Here is a 13517-nt window from a genome sequence, read left to right on the forward strand (position 1 = left end):
AAAAAGGCTAAAAACTCATTACATTTTCTATTTTCAAGGTTTTATTTCTTGTTCAGCTACTATTTTTGTTGATATTTGTACTATAATGGGTCAAATGTACTATTTTTAGATAACCAAAAAAGAAACATTCTAGAAGACATCTCGTGACCCCCCCAGGGGTCCCGACCCACACTTTGGGAACCCCTGCTATACCTAACCCGAGGAGTCATTTGGCCACAAAAAAAGCAGAAAAGTAATGAAGAAATGTATATATGCAAGGTTTTATTTTAAATGTAACTATTTAGTCAATATTTTTACAATAATGGGTAAAACAGACCATTTTAGATAACTACAAAAAAAAAAAAACATTCTGGAAGACATCTCACAACCCCCCATTTGTTTCTTGCGACCCCCAGGGGGTCTCAACCCACACTTTGGGAACCCCTGGTCTAAGGTACAGATTACAAACCTGTAAAATAATTATTAAAATTTTTTATGCTATTCACAGGGAACACATGTTAAGAAAAGACAACACTGAAGAGTGTAAAATATTTATTAACTTTTTAAATACTACAACATTTAATCTGTGGTGGAATGTAACGGTTGATTTGAATGTCCTTAAATTTGTTACCAGAAAAAAAGCAAACCTCGGCACTCCAATCCCTCCCATTGACATCCATGTTCACCTTTGGTCTTGTGCTATTTGGTCACCCCAAAACATTTGCATCATCACTCCCAAATTTTTCTCCATTGGGTCACTCTTTCATTTGTCCAGATGCAGTTTTTCTCTCCATCAGCACAGTTTTTCTCTCCAACCGCACACTGATGGGAGGGAAGTGAAACAAGTTGAAGGCAATGTTGCTGTAACCTTCAACGAAGGCCAGAGGCTGATGAGTGTCCTGGAGTAGTTGCATCTTTGTGACGTTAGCCTCCATCAGTAAGTGAGAGTACATTTTGAACTCAGGATCTGTGAGACTTAGGTCCTCTCGTTTGTCATACCTGTTTAAAAAAAAAAAGAAACCATTACTAGAAAAAGGTACCATTAGTGAAGTGATAAAATAGTTTTACACATTTACCTCCAGTTTGTGTTCTGCTCCAAGAAACGAGAGACTCCTGTTTCAGCTGCATAGGTGTCAATATGAACAAAGACATCTGAGGGAACAAAGGCATTGTTCAACCATGTGCTAACTTTTTTACTGGACAAACCAATTTAGCATGGTTTGATTTATTATTATTATTTTCATATTAATGTAGAGTCATGCAAAATTATTTCAATACATGGGAGAAATAAATTAAGTTTACGTATGTTCAAATAGACAATGCAGGAACAGGTGAATCTAAAAGGCAATTGAAGTATCCACAGGATGTGTATTAAAAGCATAAACAATCAATAAGATCTACTTTTTTAGTCATAAGTCTTTGTTATGTTCTCATTTGCTAGCCTTTCAGAAAAATAAGTAGCATTAATAGTGTTTGTGATCTTGTTTTATAAGCTTCTTTCAAGGTAAAAAAGTGTTGAAATAGATCCCAAACCTGCTGTGACTGGTACCAGCCTGTGAAGTTGCAGCATTCCTCTTCCCCCTGGGTAGTTGTGATGGGAAACATAGAGACAAATACTTGTGTACGCCGCATTAGTCAACAGCTGGCCCACCACTACTGCAGAGCCCAGTTTATACATCCAGGATTTCTGGTAGTTACACAAACTGAAAGGACAAAGGAAAAAGATGGTATGCATAAATGTTTGGGGTCACAGAAAGAATAGCTCATTTAACACGTTTATACTACCAGAGTGTCTAAATTAAGCTCATTTCATATGAATATTTTATGGGGGTTTTTTTGTTTTTTTTTATAATGATATTTTTTATTTTCATTTCTTACCGTCAAAGTAGATCATTTTTGCTCAGTTATTATTATTTTATTTTTTTTACATTGTATGCAAATAAAGGAAATAAAGACAGAACAAGTAATATATATTACAATATAATTGAAATTTACAGTTTGAAAATAAATAAGACAAATCTAATAATAATAGCAATAATAAGAATATTAAATCAAGAGGATTAGAGCAGAAAAAAAAATGTGTAGTCTAACTTCACAGTGAAAATTAAAGAGAAAGCAAACAACCATAACAACAATAAAATACAAAAACAAAAGAAAAATTAGAGAACAGAAACAACTACATAATTTATGTTTTAATAAGTAAATTATTTGTTTTTTTATTTCTTAAAAATTGGCAAATGCTCACCTAAGTTCATATTTGGTCCCCAAAGAAATAAGAGAGTCTTGTTTATGTTGGAATCTATCAGACCAGCATTGAGGTTATGTGTCTTGACTTACATAAAAGAACAGCCTCTAGCAGCCACCAAGCTGAGCACAGGGAAAGTGTAAATGATGAAGCGCATCTCCTTGTGGGGCAGCAGTGAGTAGATGAGGATGAAGCCCACAGTGGGAAGAAGCAGCATCCTCATTCGCCTGTCAATTAATCCGAGCGGGATGAAGAGCAGCGTGCAGCCCAAAGCCCGAGGCAGAGCGGAGTAAAAGTACCAAAGAAAGGGAGAGGTTTACTGGGGAAAAGAGAGTTAAGGAACATTTTCAGTCATAGTAAAAGGTAAAAGTGGATGCACATGATGGCTAGAACACAAGTTGAGTAAATGAAAGGATATTCCCCAGTTGGAACTTTTGTTGAGAATAGTGTTGTACCACAGAACCTGACCTTCAGGCCACAAAAGCTTCCTCCAAAATAAAGAGTCAACGGCCACTGTCAGAGCTGTAAAAAATATATATATAATTAAAAAGGAGAAAATGAAATTCTGTTTGCAATGTACATAAAGTACTGACTATTTATATTTTGTATATTTGCGACTCACCCAGTGACAAGATCCCAGCAGGGATAGCATAATAAAGCAGCTGCAGCAGTCCCAGCCTCCTGCTCAACAGTGATATCAGTAACATAAGCCCCATGAAGATGCTGAGCTCGGACCGAAACACGATGATGGCTAAAGCAGACATGCTTACAAAGTGGCCGTGTTTTTGAGCCATCCAAGATGTGAAAGCTACCAGAACTGGAACGAAAAAAATGCAATGTTATTTTAAAAAACACTCAAATGAAAGTGAGTCTTTGGATTATTACAACCATATCTTACCGATTGGTAGTGCAAATACATTAGGTAGAGTTCTGGTGCTGTAGAACATGAGGTGAAACTGAGAAGCACACATCAGACAGAAGAGTCCTGCAACTGTGGAGCCAAACTGCCTCCTGACCTCGCTCTGCATGTGCCATAGTGCACCGACAACACACACCCCCAGTGAAGCTCGGACTGCACATGAAACATCAAGAGAACAGGTTTTTACTTGAACTGTGCCGTAACAGTGGATTAAAATGTGTCAAACACTAATAGATACTAGTGATTTACTTGTGAGCTGAGTGAAGAATTTTGGTGCATCCAGCAAGGAGGACAGGAACACAGCAGGTGAGGAGATCAGTGAGAGAAAAACGGGGCCAAGGAAAGTTCGTGGTACCACTCCAGGGAACTCATGATGGTCATACTGAAAGACAGGACAGGGTCAGATCTCAATGACAATAATACAACCAGACACCAAATAGACAATTGGGCAATATCCATGTATGGATGAGGGCTCAGATTGCTTTCATGATTATGGTAAATGACAACAAACATGTATAGTCACAGTAAAAACCCATATGCAGAATAATTATCTGACATAATGGTGACAGTTGTCTACAACAGGGGTACCCAAACTTTTCAGCCTGTGACCCCCAAAATATAGATGCCAAAGACTCGAGACCCCCACTGTCCCTCTAAGTGATTGAATGTGGCTTCATTTAGCTTGTCTGCAGAAAATCAGCCTACCTATACGAGCATGTGGCTGTGTTTCCTGTGCTATTATGAATTCACCTACTGCTACTGATGCTTTTGATAATTAAGTGCTCACTAACCCTAAACTAAGGAGTCATCTAAAGAAAGGCAGAAAACTCATTACATTTTCTATTTTCAAGGTTTTATTTCAAGTTAAGTGACTACTTTTGTAGATATTTTTGTACAATAATGGGAAGTAACAAAAAAAAAAGAAGAAAAATAAATAAATACAAAAAAATACAAAAATAATGATAATAATATACAAATAATAATAATTCACAGTTCAAACAAAAAGGAAAATAAACATGAGAAAACAAGGTAAATAAACAAAAAATGTTAACAACAATAATAATAATAATAACAATAATAATAATAATAATAATAATAATAATATTCATAGATAACTTCTTTTTTAATTCTGGAAAACAAAAAAAATGTTTTAAATATAAACTTCACTCTTAGATGACATGGTGATATACAGCTCTAAGATTGAAGGCTGTTACTTAAAAACAAAAAATACTATTTATATCCCTCACGACACAAAAAAGAAAAATTTCCTCTTATTTATATTTAATATTAGAAATGGCTTGAAGAGCATAGCGCAGTAATATACTAAACACCAAACACAGAGCTACTTTATTGGCTTTTTATACGGTTTTGTTTCGTATTCACATAAGTTATCTTTACACTGTGTTGCATTTTTTTGAATATTCTAAAAACTATGTCAACAGTCATTTTCAAAATTGTCAAGAAGTCAGATAGCGAATATTTTTCCTCAACTGTTCGGTTAAAATTATGCTTTTCAGTCGGGTTGAGATCAGGTAAGCAGGCAGGCCAGTTCATGAGGTGATCCTCTTTTGTATTTTCCTCCATGGAGGAAGAGACATTCAGCTAAAGTGAAAAAAAAAGCTAGTGTTCATGCATGAGCACAATGCACCGTCACATGCCTCACGTTATTCCCAGGACAGGATGGCATCTCAGGGCTTTAAAGAGGATCGCCTCATGAACTGGTCTACCTGCTCACCTGATCTCAACCCAACTGAGAACTTGTGGTCAATAACAAAGGAGATAATTTACAGTAATGGCAAGAAATACTGCTCAAAGAGCATCTTTGGAAAGCCATACAAGGCACAGCTCACGGTGTCAGCAGAGAAGTCATCAGAAACCTCACTAAATCAGATTACAAGTGACCTCTGACCCTCACTGAAAGAAAAGGAGGTTATATTGGACATTTGAGAAACACTTTAGATTTGAAATGTTTTAAAGACATCAACAGTTTTATTTTATATACAAATCTAAAGAAAACTGTTGTTTTTGTTGAAGTTTGAATACAGCTGTTGTAATTATTATTATTTCCAATCAATTGAACATAAAAAATTGTGCCTAGTTCTTAATTTTCACAAGTTATATGCTCTTATCACCAACTTGCATAATAATTTGGCATTTTATTTAAAAATACAGCCGAAAAGCATCATTTTAACCACACAGTTGAAGAAATATGTTCACTATCTGAACTCCCAACAAATTTGAAAACGACTGTTAACATAGTTTTTAAAATATTCACAAAAATGCAACTTGCATAATAATTTGGAACGCAGTGTAGAAATCATGGCTCATTCATTCACTCATGCTGTACACAGGTAGGTTGTTAGCACTTTTAGTTCCTGCATTTTTAACACCTACGTACCTTGTCAAAGTTCAGTCTGTGATATAGAATATCATGCGCCGCTTGTAAATTAAAGCTCTCTTCAACTTTCGTAAACGGGCAAATAAATAAATGCAAGAGTGCCACAGCTATCAATAAGAACAGCAGTGGAAGCCCCAAAACATTTCCTTTTTCAGCCATGACAGCTGAAAGATACTAATCACTTCCGGTCATGACCGGAAGCGACCTCATCAACATGATTCAACATCGCTACAAAATATTAAAATCAGTTTCCATAACCAAATGAAGGCATGGTTTAGATAATCTTTCAAAATCTACCGTCGGAAGTGAAAATACAAATTGTTTTGAATAATTGTGATCGGAATTCGCGTTTTTCCCACGTGGGGAGAAAATCGCTTTGTCCCGAGCGTGGCGGCTTGTGATTGGTTGAACAGTTGATTGACAGGGAAATCAAGCCAATCAGCGCAAGCCACAATGCTACCAAGAAGCTGACGCGGAAATCTGAAACAGCTTGGTTTTTTTTTTTTTTACAACACCCGGCATGTAAATAACACTTTGGTGCGCTTTGCATTCATAACGCTTTTTAGATTTAATGCTGATAAATATGTGTTAGAACAGTGCGGCACTTTCATATCAGTTGAAAGCCTGTTAAGAGTCGCTGAAGCGTGTGTCCTGATATGAAACTGTGTGTGAATTGACAGGCAGAGATGCTGTCTAATGGTCCAAAGCTGCAGCTATTGCAGCTATTGTCTTGTATAACTCTTGCTTTACTTGTTCATGTCACTGAAGCTAAGAGGGATTTAAAAAGCAGCTGTTCAACATGTAAGCAAATGACCGACAACTTCGAAAAGGTAAGACAGCATTTACAAACTTCTCATGTGTCCATTTTATTAAGATTTTGCATTAATTGTATTTTCAGTCGTTGTTGTGATTTGTATACTGCTTCCTTGTATAGTACCATATGCTGAAAATGTCTCTAACTGGTCTCAGGATCACCTGTTTCATGATCAATTGTACCATCTTATTTTCAGGGGTTTGACAGAACAGTAAAGCAGAACTTTGGTGGAGGCAACACAGCCTGGGAGGAGAGAAAGCTGTCTAAATATGAGACCAGGTAGGACACTGCATCCTGTCCTGTGCAAATTATAGGTCACCCTGCCCCTGAGATCAGTCATCAGGGCCCATGTTTGCTTTCAACCTTAGCTAGAGGTTGTTGGAGTTCAATTTTGACACTGATGTTTTAAGAGAAGTTAAATGTTTTAGAGCTGGTTGCAAACTTCCAAAGTGCACCTTTTGGCAGATATTTGGTGTAAAATACTCAATCTTTCAGGACTTATAATAAGTAACACGTCGTTTTCCAGCATCTAAACAGATGTATTGTAACTTGAACTAAGTTTTGGGAAACACCTGTTAGTTTCATTACACCCTTCATGTGGTGGCACATACTAATTTCTCCCCACACCCCTTTCAAATTTATTTTCATTCATTTCAGTCAATGACTTATGTTTGTCCAACGCTTCCTTTACAGTGAGATTCGTCTTGTGGAGATCCTGGAGGGGCTGTGTGAAAGCAGCAGCTTCGAATGCAACCATATGCTAGAAGAAAACGAAGAGCATTTTGAGACGTGGTGGTTCAAAAGGTGGGTGTTGGCCAATGTAAATATTTTCACTGACAGAAGTATCACCACAGGGTTTTTTTTGTGTGTTTATTGAACAATCATTTCACTTGGTAAAACTTGGCAAACCTGATCTATTTTGTTTTCTGTATCTCGCCACAATGCAGGAAAACAAAACATCCTGACTTGCATAAATGGTTCTGCATTGAGACCATCAAAGTGTGCTGTCCAAAAGGAACATTTGGACCGGACTGCAATGGTGAGGAAAAGTTTTCTATAGTACATTTCTGTTTCGGTCACACTAGGGATAAAGAAGAATGTATTTATTTTAATAACCTGTCACTGCAATTAAAAGTTCTCTCTTACTGCTGTTGGATTAACTGATAACAGCCTGTGTGGGAGGCTCTGAGACTCCCTGTCATGGAAACGGACAGTGTGATGGTGATGGAACTCGTGGAGGAAACGGACAGTGCAGCTGTGACCATGGTTACAAAGGGGACTTCTGCCTGGACTGCATCGAAGGCTACTTCAACGAAGAGAGGAATGACACAGCCTCTCTGTGCACAGGTACAAATCGGCACAATTAATTATAAACGCAAAGAAAAATGTGACTTACAAAATGGCTGTGAACCTGAACCTGAGTTTGTGACTCCATCAGAATGCCACTCCTCCTGCAAAACCTGCACTGGAGCAACGCATCAGGACTGTGATGAGTGCAAAGACGGCTGGGAGGAGGATGACCAGGAAGCTTGTGTTGGTAAGAGTGCTCTTAAAAAGTCTCTATGTTAATGAATATAAAGGAAAAACACCTGCAACATAAGAGGAAGAAGCTGTCGTTTTTTTCAGTTATGTCATTTAAAGACTTCTTGTGTGACTAAATACTTTCCTGCAGCTCCATAAGAGAAGCAGACGTTGATTAATTGTAGTGTTTTGGAAACTGTTGAGACTGTAAATATGAAGCTCTTGATTTGATGCAGAGCTTTAACATAAAATAAGTCACAGCAACAGACACATTGTGCACACTTAAATACAAACATAACCTCACTGTCAGGCAGAAATCTTGTAACTCCAAAAGCACTATTTTCCAGGAAGTAAAAAAACCATAATGTGTTTCATAAGCTTTTTAAAATTATCTTCATCTGTGACATTTTAGAAAGCCTACACACATAAAAGGAGTTGAGTAGCACTGATTAATGCAAAAAGAAATTCAAATGATGATAAGTCAAAGTCCAAGTCTTCTTTATTGTCAAAAACTGCAGTATGCGCCAGACACACAGAGGATTTGATATTACGTTTCTCTCAAGTCAAATCAAGTCAAGCTTTATTTATTAAGCACGTTTAAAACAACCTCAGTTGACCAAAGTGCTGTACAGTTATTAAGATACAATATAATCATACACAAATATAACAATAAATAAAAACAGAAAGAATAGTAAGAGCTCAATTTAGGAAATAAAAAGAGTAAAAAGTAAAAAAGCCAAGGATTCTTGCTTAGCTGGGACTGAACGCCAAGGAGAAAAGATGGGTTTTCAGCAGCGTTTTAAAGTTCTGGACAGACTGTACAGCTCTAACCTGGAAAGGTAGGCTGTTCCACAGCTTTGGGGCAGCCACTGAGAAGGCTCTGTCCCCTCTCAGACCCTAGCAACGACAACACCAGATAAACATAAGAAATAGCTAGAAAAAGATAAGCTAAAATTAAAAAGAGTAAGCTAATAAAAAATAATAAAATACAGTTGTTAAACAGTAGAACAACTTTGCTATAGTGCAATTTAAAATCAAAGTGAGTATGTGCGTTTCATTCCTGAGGAGGACAGACCTCAGCGTTGATTTGTGGGTGGGTCAGTGACTGGGTTAAGTCTGTGAAGCGGGCACTATGGGAAGAGGGGGCAAAACAGGGAGAAAGTTCAGCATCCTGACTGCCTGGTGGATAAAACTGTCCCTCAGTCTGCTTGTTCTGGCCCGGAGACTGCGTAATCTCCTTCCTGATGGCAACAGGCTGAAGAGGCTGTGAGATGGGTGGGAGGGGTCGCCTGCTATGTGCAGGGCGTTTTTTTTTTATGAATGGAGATACAAGTTTTCTGCACATTCTTGGCTTTTTTTTCCTTATCTCATTCCTTTGTGATAAAAGGAGTAATGTATTAGACATAAACTGTACACACTTAACCTCACTACAGTCCACGTGTTGTGTCACAGATGTAAACGAGTGCTCCAAAGACGTTTCTCCATGTGAAGAAGATCAATACTGCCTCAACACAGATGGCTCCTACTCCTGCAAGGGTAAGAAAACATGTGTTGCAAATGTTAGCTCATCACTCTTCTTTGCACAACACTTTGTTTTTTTTTTAGCATTTGACATGGCAGGAGGTGTGGTGAAATCACTAAAGCTTGACAAATACACTTTTGGGACTTATTATGATGGCTATTGAAGAGGTCAGAGTTGTAAAAGCTGCTTTTTTTAAATCAAATGGTTTGAATAATGATATTTCACATTGTTGACTGATTCAAGTGTTACAGTCGGACCACTCTCATCAAAAGAATGTGTACAATAAGTTAAATTTGACAGTATGGCTCTGTTCTTGGAGCTCCCTGCCCTTCTATGTGCCTACGTGGAATGCCACAGTCTTAGGTGGGGAGAATATACCTCCCCTCTCTTTCATGTGCACAGCATTGTTTCCTACGTCACATGATCTTTAAGACCAGTTTTAATACCAGGGTACATAGAGAAACATGCATGCTGAGTGAACATACAAACTGTATATGTGAGAGGCATGTGTTGGTAAAAGGAAAAAAAAAAAGCTCCCTGAAGGTTCACTGTTTATTTATTGCAACAGTTGTATTTATACTGCCAGATATAATATAAAATACATTCAGTGTTGCTTAAAATTGAATGACTGAATGAACGCAACCTACGATAAGCATCATGACTGTTTGTGATACTCAGCTAATGCACAGTGCTCTTGTGTGTTTGTCCTTCACAGCCTGCAACAAAGAGTGTTCTGGCTGCACTGGAGAAGGTCCTGATAATTGCAAAGCTTGTGCCAGTGGGTTCGAAGAAACAGAGGGCTCCTGCACAGGTATGTATGCAATTCAGTGTTTTGAAATGTGCCTTGTTGGACAAAGGTCTGCTAAATACACACAATTACCAAAATATGAAGAAGATAAAAATACGAGGCAGGTTTTCAAACTGAAATAAAATACTGTGCTTGTCTTTTCTTTTCTTTTTTTTAAGATTCTTAATGGTCTTTGGGTAGCAAAATAACTGTGTGTTCAAAGTTGTCTTCAGTGAGGTCAGTGTATGATTGTTGCATTACATTTTCCAGATATTGACGAGTGCTCGCAGCCAGAGTCAGTATGCACTGAAGAGAACCAGGAGTGTCTTAACACCAAAGGCAGCTACTCCTGCATCTGCTCGGTAGGATTCGAGGAGCTAGACGGCAAGTGCGTCCAAACGCCACAACCAGGTGAGGATGAGTGTTGATTCAAAAACAGGTCATAGACTATAAAATTTAGTCACAGTGATGACACTCATCAGTTTCTGAAGAAGGGCTATGAAGCCTATAAAAGCTGGCTTCAGCTAACTTCATACTAACCTAGAAACCACTGAAGAGGTGGAGTTGAGGCCACAGCCTAGCTGATGGGCAAACCGATACAATATACCCCACCTATGCTTGACTCCTAACCTGGAAATAATCAAAAAGGATGAGTTCTAAAAAAAAATATGTAGATTTTTAGTACAAGAACATTAAAACACAAAACATAAGATAAACAGAAAAATAAGAGACACCACAACGCAAAACAAGATGCAAGTTTGGAGAGCAGGATACATTTTGTGAATACCTAAGGGTACATACCGGGGATGTACATTTTAAGTATTTTCCGTGATCGTTTTTTGGAAATGTTAATGACAAATTATCAATTAATCAATACAAAAAAAAATACATATATATATATATATATATATATATATATATATATATATATATATATATATATATTATTCTGATGTGAAAAACAAGGCCAAATAAGTTTTTTCCAACAAATTTTATTTTCTACAGCAACAAAATGCAAATAACTGACGGTATTGAATACGGGTGTTTAACACTGATTATCAAGGATCAGGCTCATAAAATATTCTCTGTGGACATAATCTTATAATGTGAAGGCTCATAATACTAACAGAAACGTACTTCAGTCTCACTGTACAGTTTTCTGCCTACTCATTCTTATTGAGAAAAATAAACGTGTGTATTCGGTCAGGTGTCAGCCGGGAGCGCAACCGGGTCATAATCAGTCTGGCTGCAGAAAAGCCCAGACGGCTCTGATGTTGCTGGTCTGCAAACATAGCGTACGAGCAAATCCCACCAGTCTGTTGGCTTTGTATCTTTAGGTGGGGAGATGTCCTGTTTATAGTTGTTAACCTTCGTGTCCGTGTTGTTGTTGGCAGCAGTTGCGTATTGATCCTCTTTAAAAAGCGTAGACCTGTCACTCAGCCGCAGCCGCCAGCTGAGCGTCTCCGCTGTGCGCAACACCTTTTAAAAGCTGATTCACATCCAAACATGCTTTAAACTTAAAACACCTCCCTGATAGATGAGTGTAATATGAGACCACATGATGTTTGTTCCACGTGACGGAAAATTGAAAACAAAAATGCGTGTTTTGAGTAATGTCTTAACAATCAATTAATCAATGAATTGTGTGCATCCCTAGTACAAAGTTATTCTCACTTTATGATGAGTGAATTCAGATTGATACGCCCAGGAGGCTGAAAGGCATTAACAAGAGCAGGCAGATAGCCATGAGAAATAACTTTATTGCAGAGGATTTTAAACACACAAAGCGCACAGTGCAAAACTCAAAACCACAGAAATTTCCTGACAATCGCATGTTTCCTTCTCATGAAAAATGGGCACTTTGATTTGGAGTCAGCCTATGTATTAAAATGAAGAGTCAAAACACACATTCACATTTATAATGACATAAGATTGACGTCAAATTTTGTTCAGTTCACTTATGGGAAAAGCAAGTATCACTTTTAAAACAGAGTATGTAAGATTGCATCTAAAATGTATTGTTTGTTTATTCTTATTGTCACCAGGCACAGAGGAGGACTCTGCTTCTGAGACAGACACAAGTCCACACAAGGAGCTTTGATGTAAAAAGTGGGACCAATGGGAGCAAATCGGGAAGATGGGTTGAACACATTTTAAAATTTCCCACCACATGCACTTAATGTACCAGCTGAACTTGGAACCAACTGAAGCAGTCCAGACATTGACATCCAGATGTGGATCATGGATTAAAGGACAAGAAGAGACATTTTATGCTCTGAGTATGCAGGCCATTGTCGCTTTTCTCTGGTGTGCTCCAAAAACCACTTGTCTTTATTTGTTGTACGGTTTTAAAAATCGCAAGTGTTTCAATAAAAGTGAATTATGCTGAATTTATCAAACCTACATCCGTCTGTTTCCTCATGCAGTTTTTATTTTTGAGCAGAAAATGCAGTGTAACGTTAACAGGAGCAGGTGGCTTTTGGATGACCGGTTGTGTTGTTATGTTGCAGTGTTCACGGATGACCACATGGTGGCAGTCTAATCATGTTCAATATGTCTTGTTCAAAGCAGTACAAAGCAAAGTGCCTCATTGATCAAGAAAGGTGTACAGTGTGTATTTAACTGGTTTTAATCACCTTAAATTGCTTTGTTATTTTCATGCATGGTCAGATTTGAGCTTCTTTTTACCATCAGCATCACACTGGAGCATTTTACTGTTTCCTTCCTCATTTTCATCACTACTCCTCAAACAGGGTATTACCCAACAACAACATCAGTTCTTCTAAGGGACCTTGACTTCAAAACGTGATTTCACCACTGACATCTCTCGCTCTTTTGAATACCAGCCACATGGTCATCACTGGGATTCTTCTTTGGAAGGACCTTCCTCACTTGGGAATGTTTTTCTAACCCAGGTCTCACCTTGCAGTAAGGCTTCCTATGGCATGATGTCAGCTGTTTTGACTCCACAGTCTTGCCAAGATGGAGGAACGGCTCGTTGAGACCTGTCTGAGTTGGTAGTGAGACAGCAGAGATGCAATCTTTCCACAGGCTTCCCTCGGCAGCCCGTTCACTTTTCACTCTTGGATGCTAACTCTACTCAATGGAAAGCTTTTATCAGGGAAGAAGATCCTGTAAATTGAGAGCCATTTCAGATGACTCCTAAAAGAAAATCCTTTTTGCTAATAAAACAATCCTGTGCTTTTAACCCAAATATGCAGTGCTATCAGTTTGCTAGGGGACATTTCAAGCCAAGTTAGAAAAAGATGCATCCTTTAACATATACCCCAAACTTTGTAGATGCAACACATCCATTATGTTTCAGCGAAATT

General features: G+C 37.9%; 2 protein-coding genes across 3 annotated transcripts; one reads left to right on the plus strand and one right to left on the minus strand.

Moving 5' to 3' along the window:
* Nucleotides 1–514: 514 nt before the first annotated feature.
* On the minus strand, nucleotides 515–5724 carry alg12 (ALG12 alpha-1,6-mannosyltransferase). Its single transcript, XM_034673508.1, has 9 exons — nucleotides 5542–5724; nucleotides 3393–3525; nucleotides 3123–3296; nucleotides 2847–3041; nucleotides 2643–2746; nucleotides 2317–2540; nucleotides 1513–1682; nucleotides 1056–1131; nucleotides 515–978 (listed from the first exon to the last, which is right to left on the minus strand). Exons 1-9 carry the CDS (start codon nucleotides 5698–5700, stop codon nucleotides 735–737), a joined length of 1479 nt encoding a protein of 492 aa, XP_034529399.1. The 5' UTR covers nucleotides 5701–5724; the 3' UTR covers nucleotides 515–734.
* Nucleotides 5725–6004: 280 nt separating this feature from the next.
* creld2 (cysteine-rich with EGF-like domains 2) lies at nucleotides 6005–12588 on the plus strand. 2 transcript variants are annotated; one of them, XM_034673510.1, is made up of 11 exons: nucleotides 6020–6078; nucleotides 6310–6371; nucleotides 6552–6634; nucleotides 7049–7159; nucleotides 7303–7394; nucleotides 7526–7702; nucleotides 7794–7892; nucleotides 9329–9412; nucleotides 10114–10209; nucleotides 10456–10596; nucleotides 12231–12588. In XM_034673510.1, the coding sequence occupies exons 2-11, from the start codon at nucleotides 6351–6353 to the stop codon at nucleotides 12284–12286; spliced, it is 960 nt and encodes a 319-aa protein (XP_034529401.1). In that variant the 5' UTR covers nucleotides 6020–6078; nucleotides 6310–6350; the 3' UTR covers nucleotides 12287–12588. The 2 variants fall into 2 exon arrangements, with proteins under 2 accessions (XP_034529400.1, XP_034529401.1); XM_034673509.1 differs by having other exon boundaries at nucleotides 6005–6371.
* The last annotated feature ends 929 nt before the right edge of the window (nucleotides 12589–13517 follow it).

Source organism: Notolabrus celidotus, chromosome 21 (genome assembly GCF_009762535.1).
Source record: "Notolabrus celidotus isolate fNotCel1 chromosome 21, fNotCel1.pri, whole genome shotgun sequence".
NCBI classification, from domain to species: domain Eukaryota; kingdom Metazoa; phylum Chordata; class Actinopteri; order Labriformes; family Labridae; genus Notolabrus; species Notolabrus celidotus.

What these genes read in the sequence shown, in the direction of transcription:
- creld2 (XM_034673509.1), top strand. Translation starts at nt 6,228, where the DNA reads ATGCTGTCTAATGGTCCAAAGCTGCAGCTATTGCAGCTATTGTCTTGT. An exon ending in CTGTCTAAATATGAGACCAG is followed by an intron (nt 6,635 to 7,048) that starts GTAGGACACTGC and finishes CTTCCTTTACAG; the next exon opens with TGAGATTCGTCTTGTGGAGA. An exon ending in GAGACGTGGTGGTTCAAAAG is followed by an intron (nt 7,160 to 7,302) that starts GTGGGTGTTGGC and finishes GCCACAATGCAG; the next exon opens with GAAAACAAAACATCCTGACT.
- alg12 (XM_034673508.1), bottom strand. Translation starts at nt 5,700, where the DNA reads ATGGCTGAAAAAGGAAATGTTTTGGGGCTTCCACTGCTGTTCTTATTG. An exon ending in TGTATTTGCACTACCAATCG is followed by an intron (nt 3,042 to 3,122) that starts GTAAGATATGGT and finishes TTTTCGTTCCAG; the next exon opens with TTCTGGTAGCTTTCACATCT. An exon ending in TGCTGGGATCTTGTCACTGG is followed by an intron (nt 2,747 to 2,846) that starts GTGAGTCGCAAA and finishes TATTTTTTACAG; the next exon opens with CTCTGACAGTGGCCGTTGAC.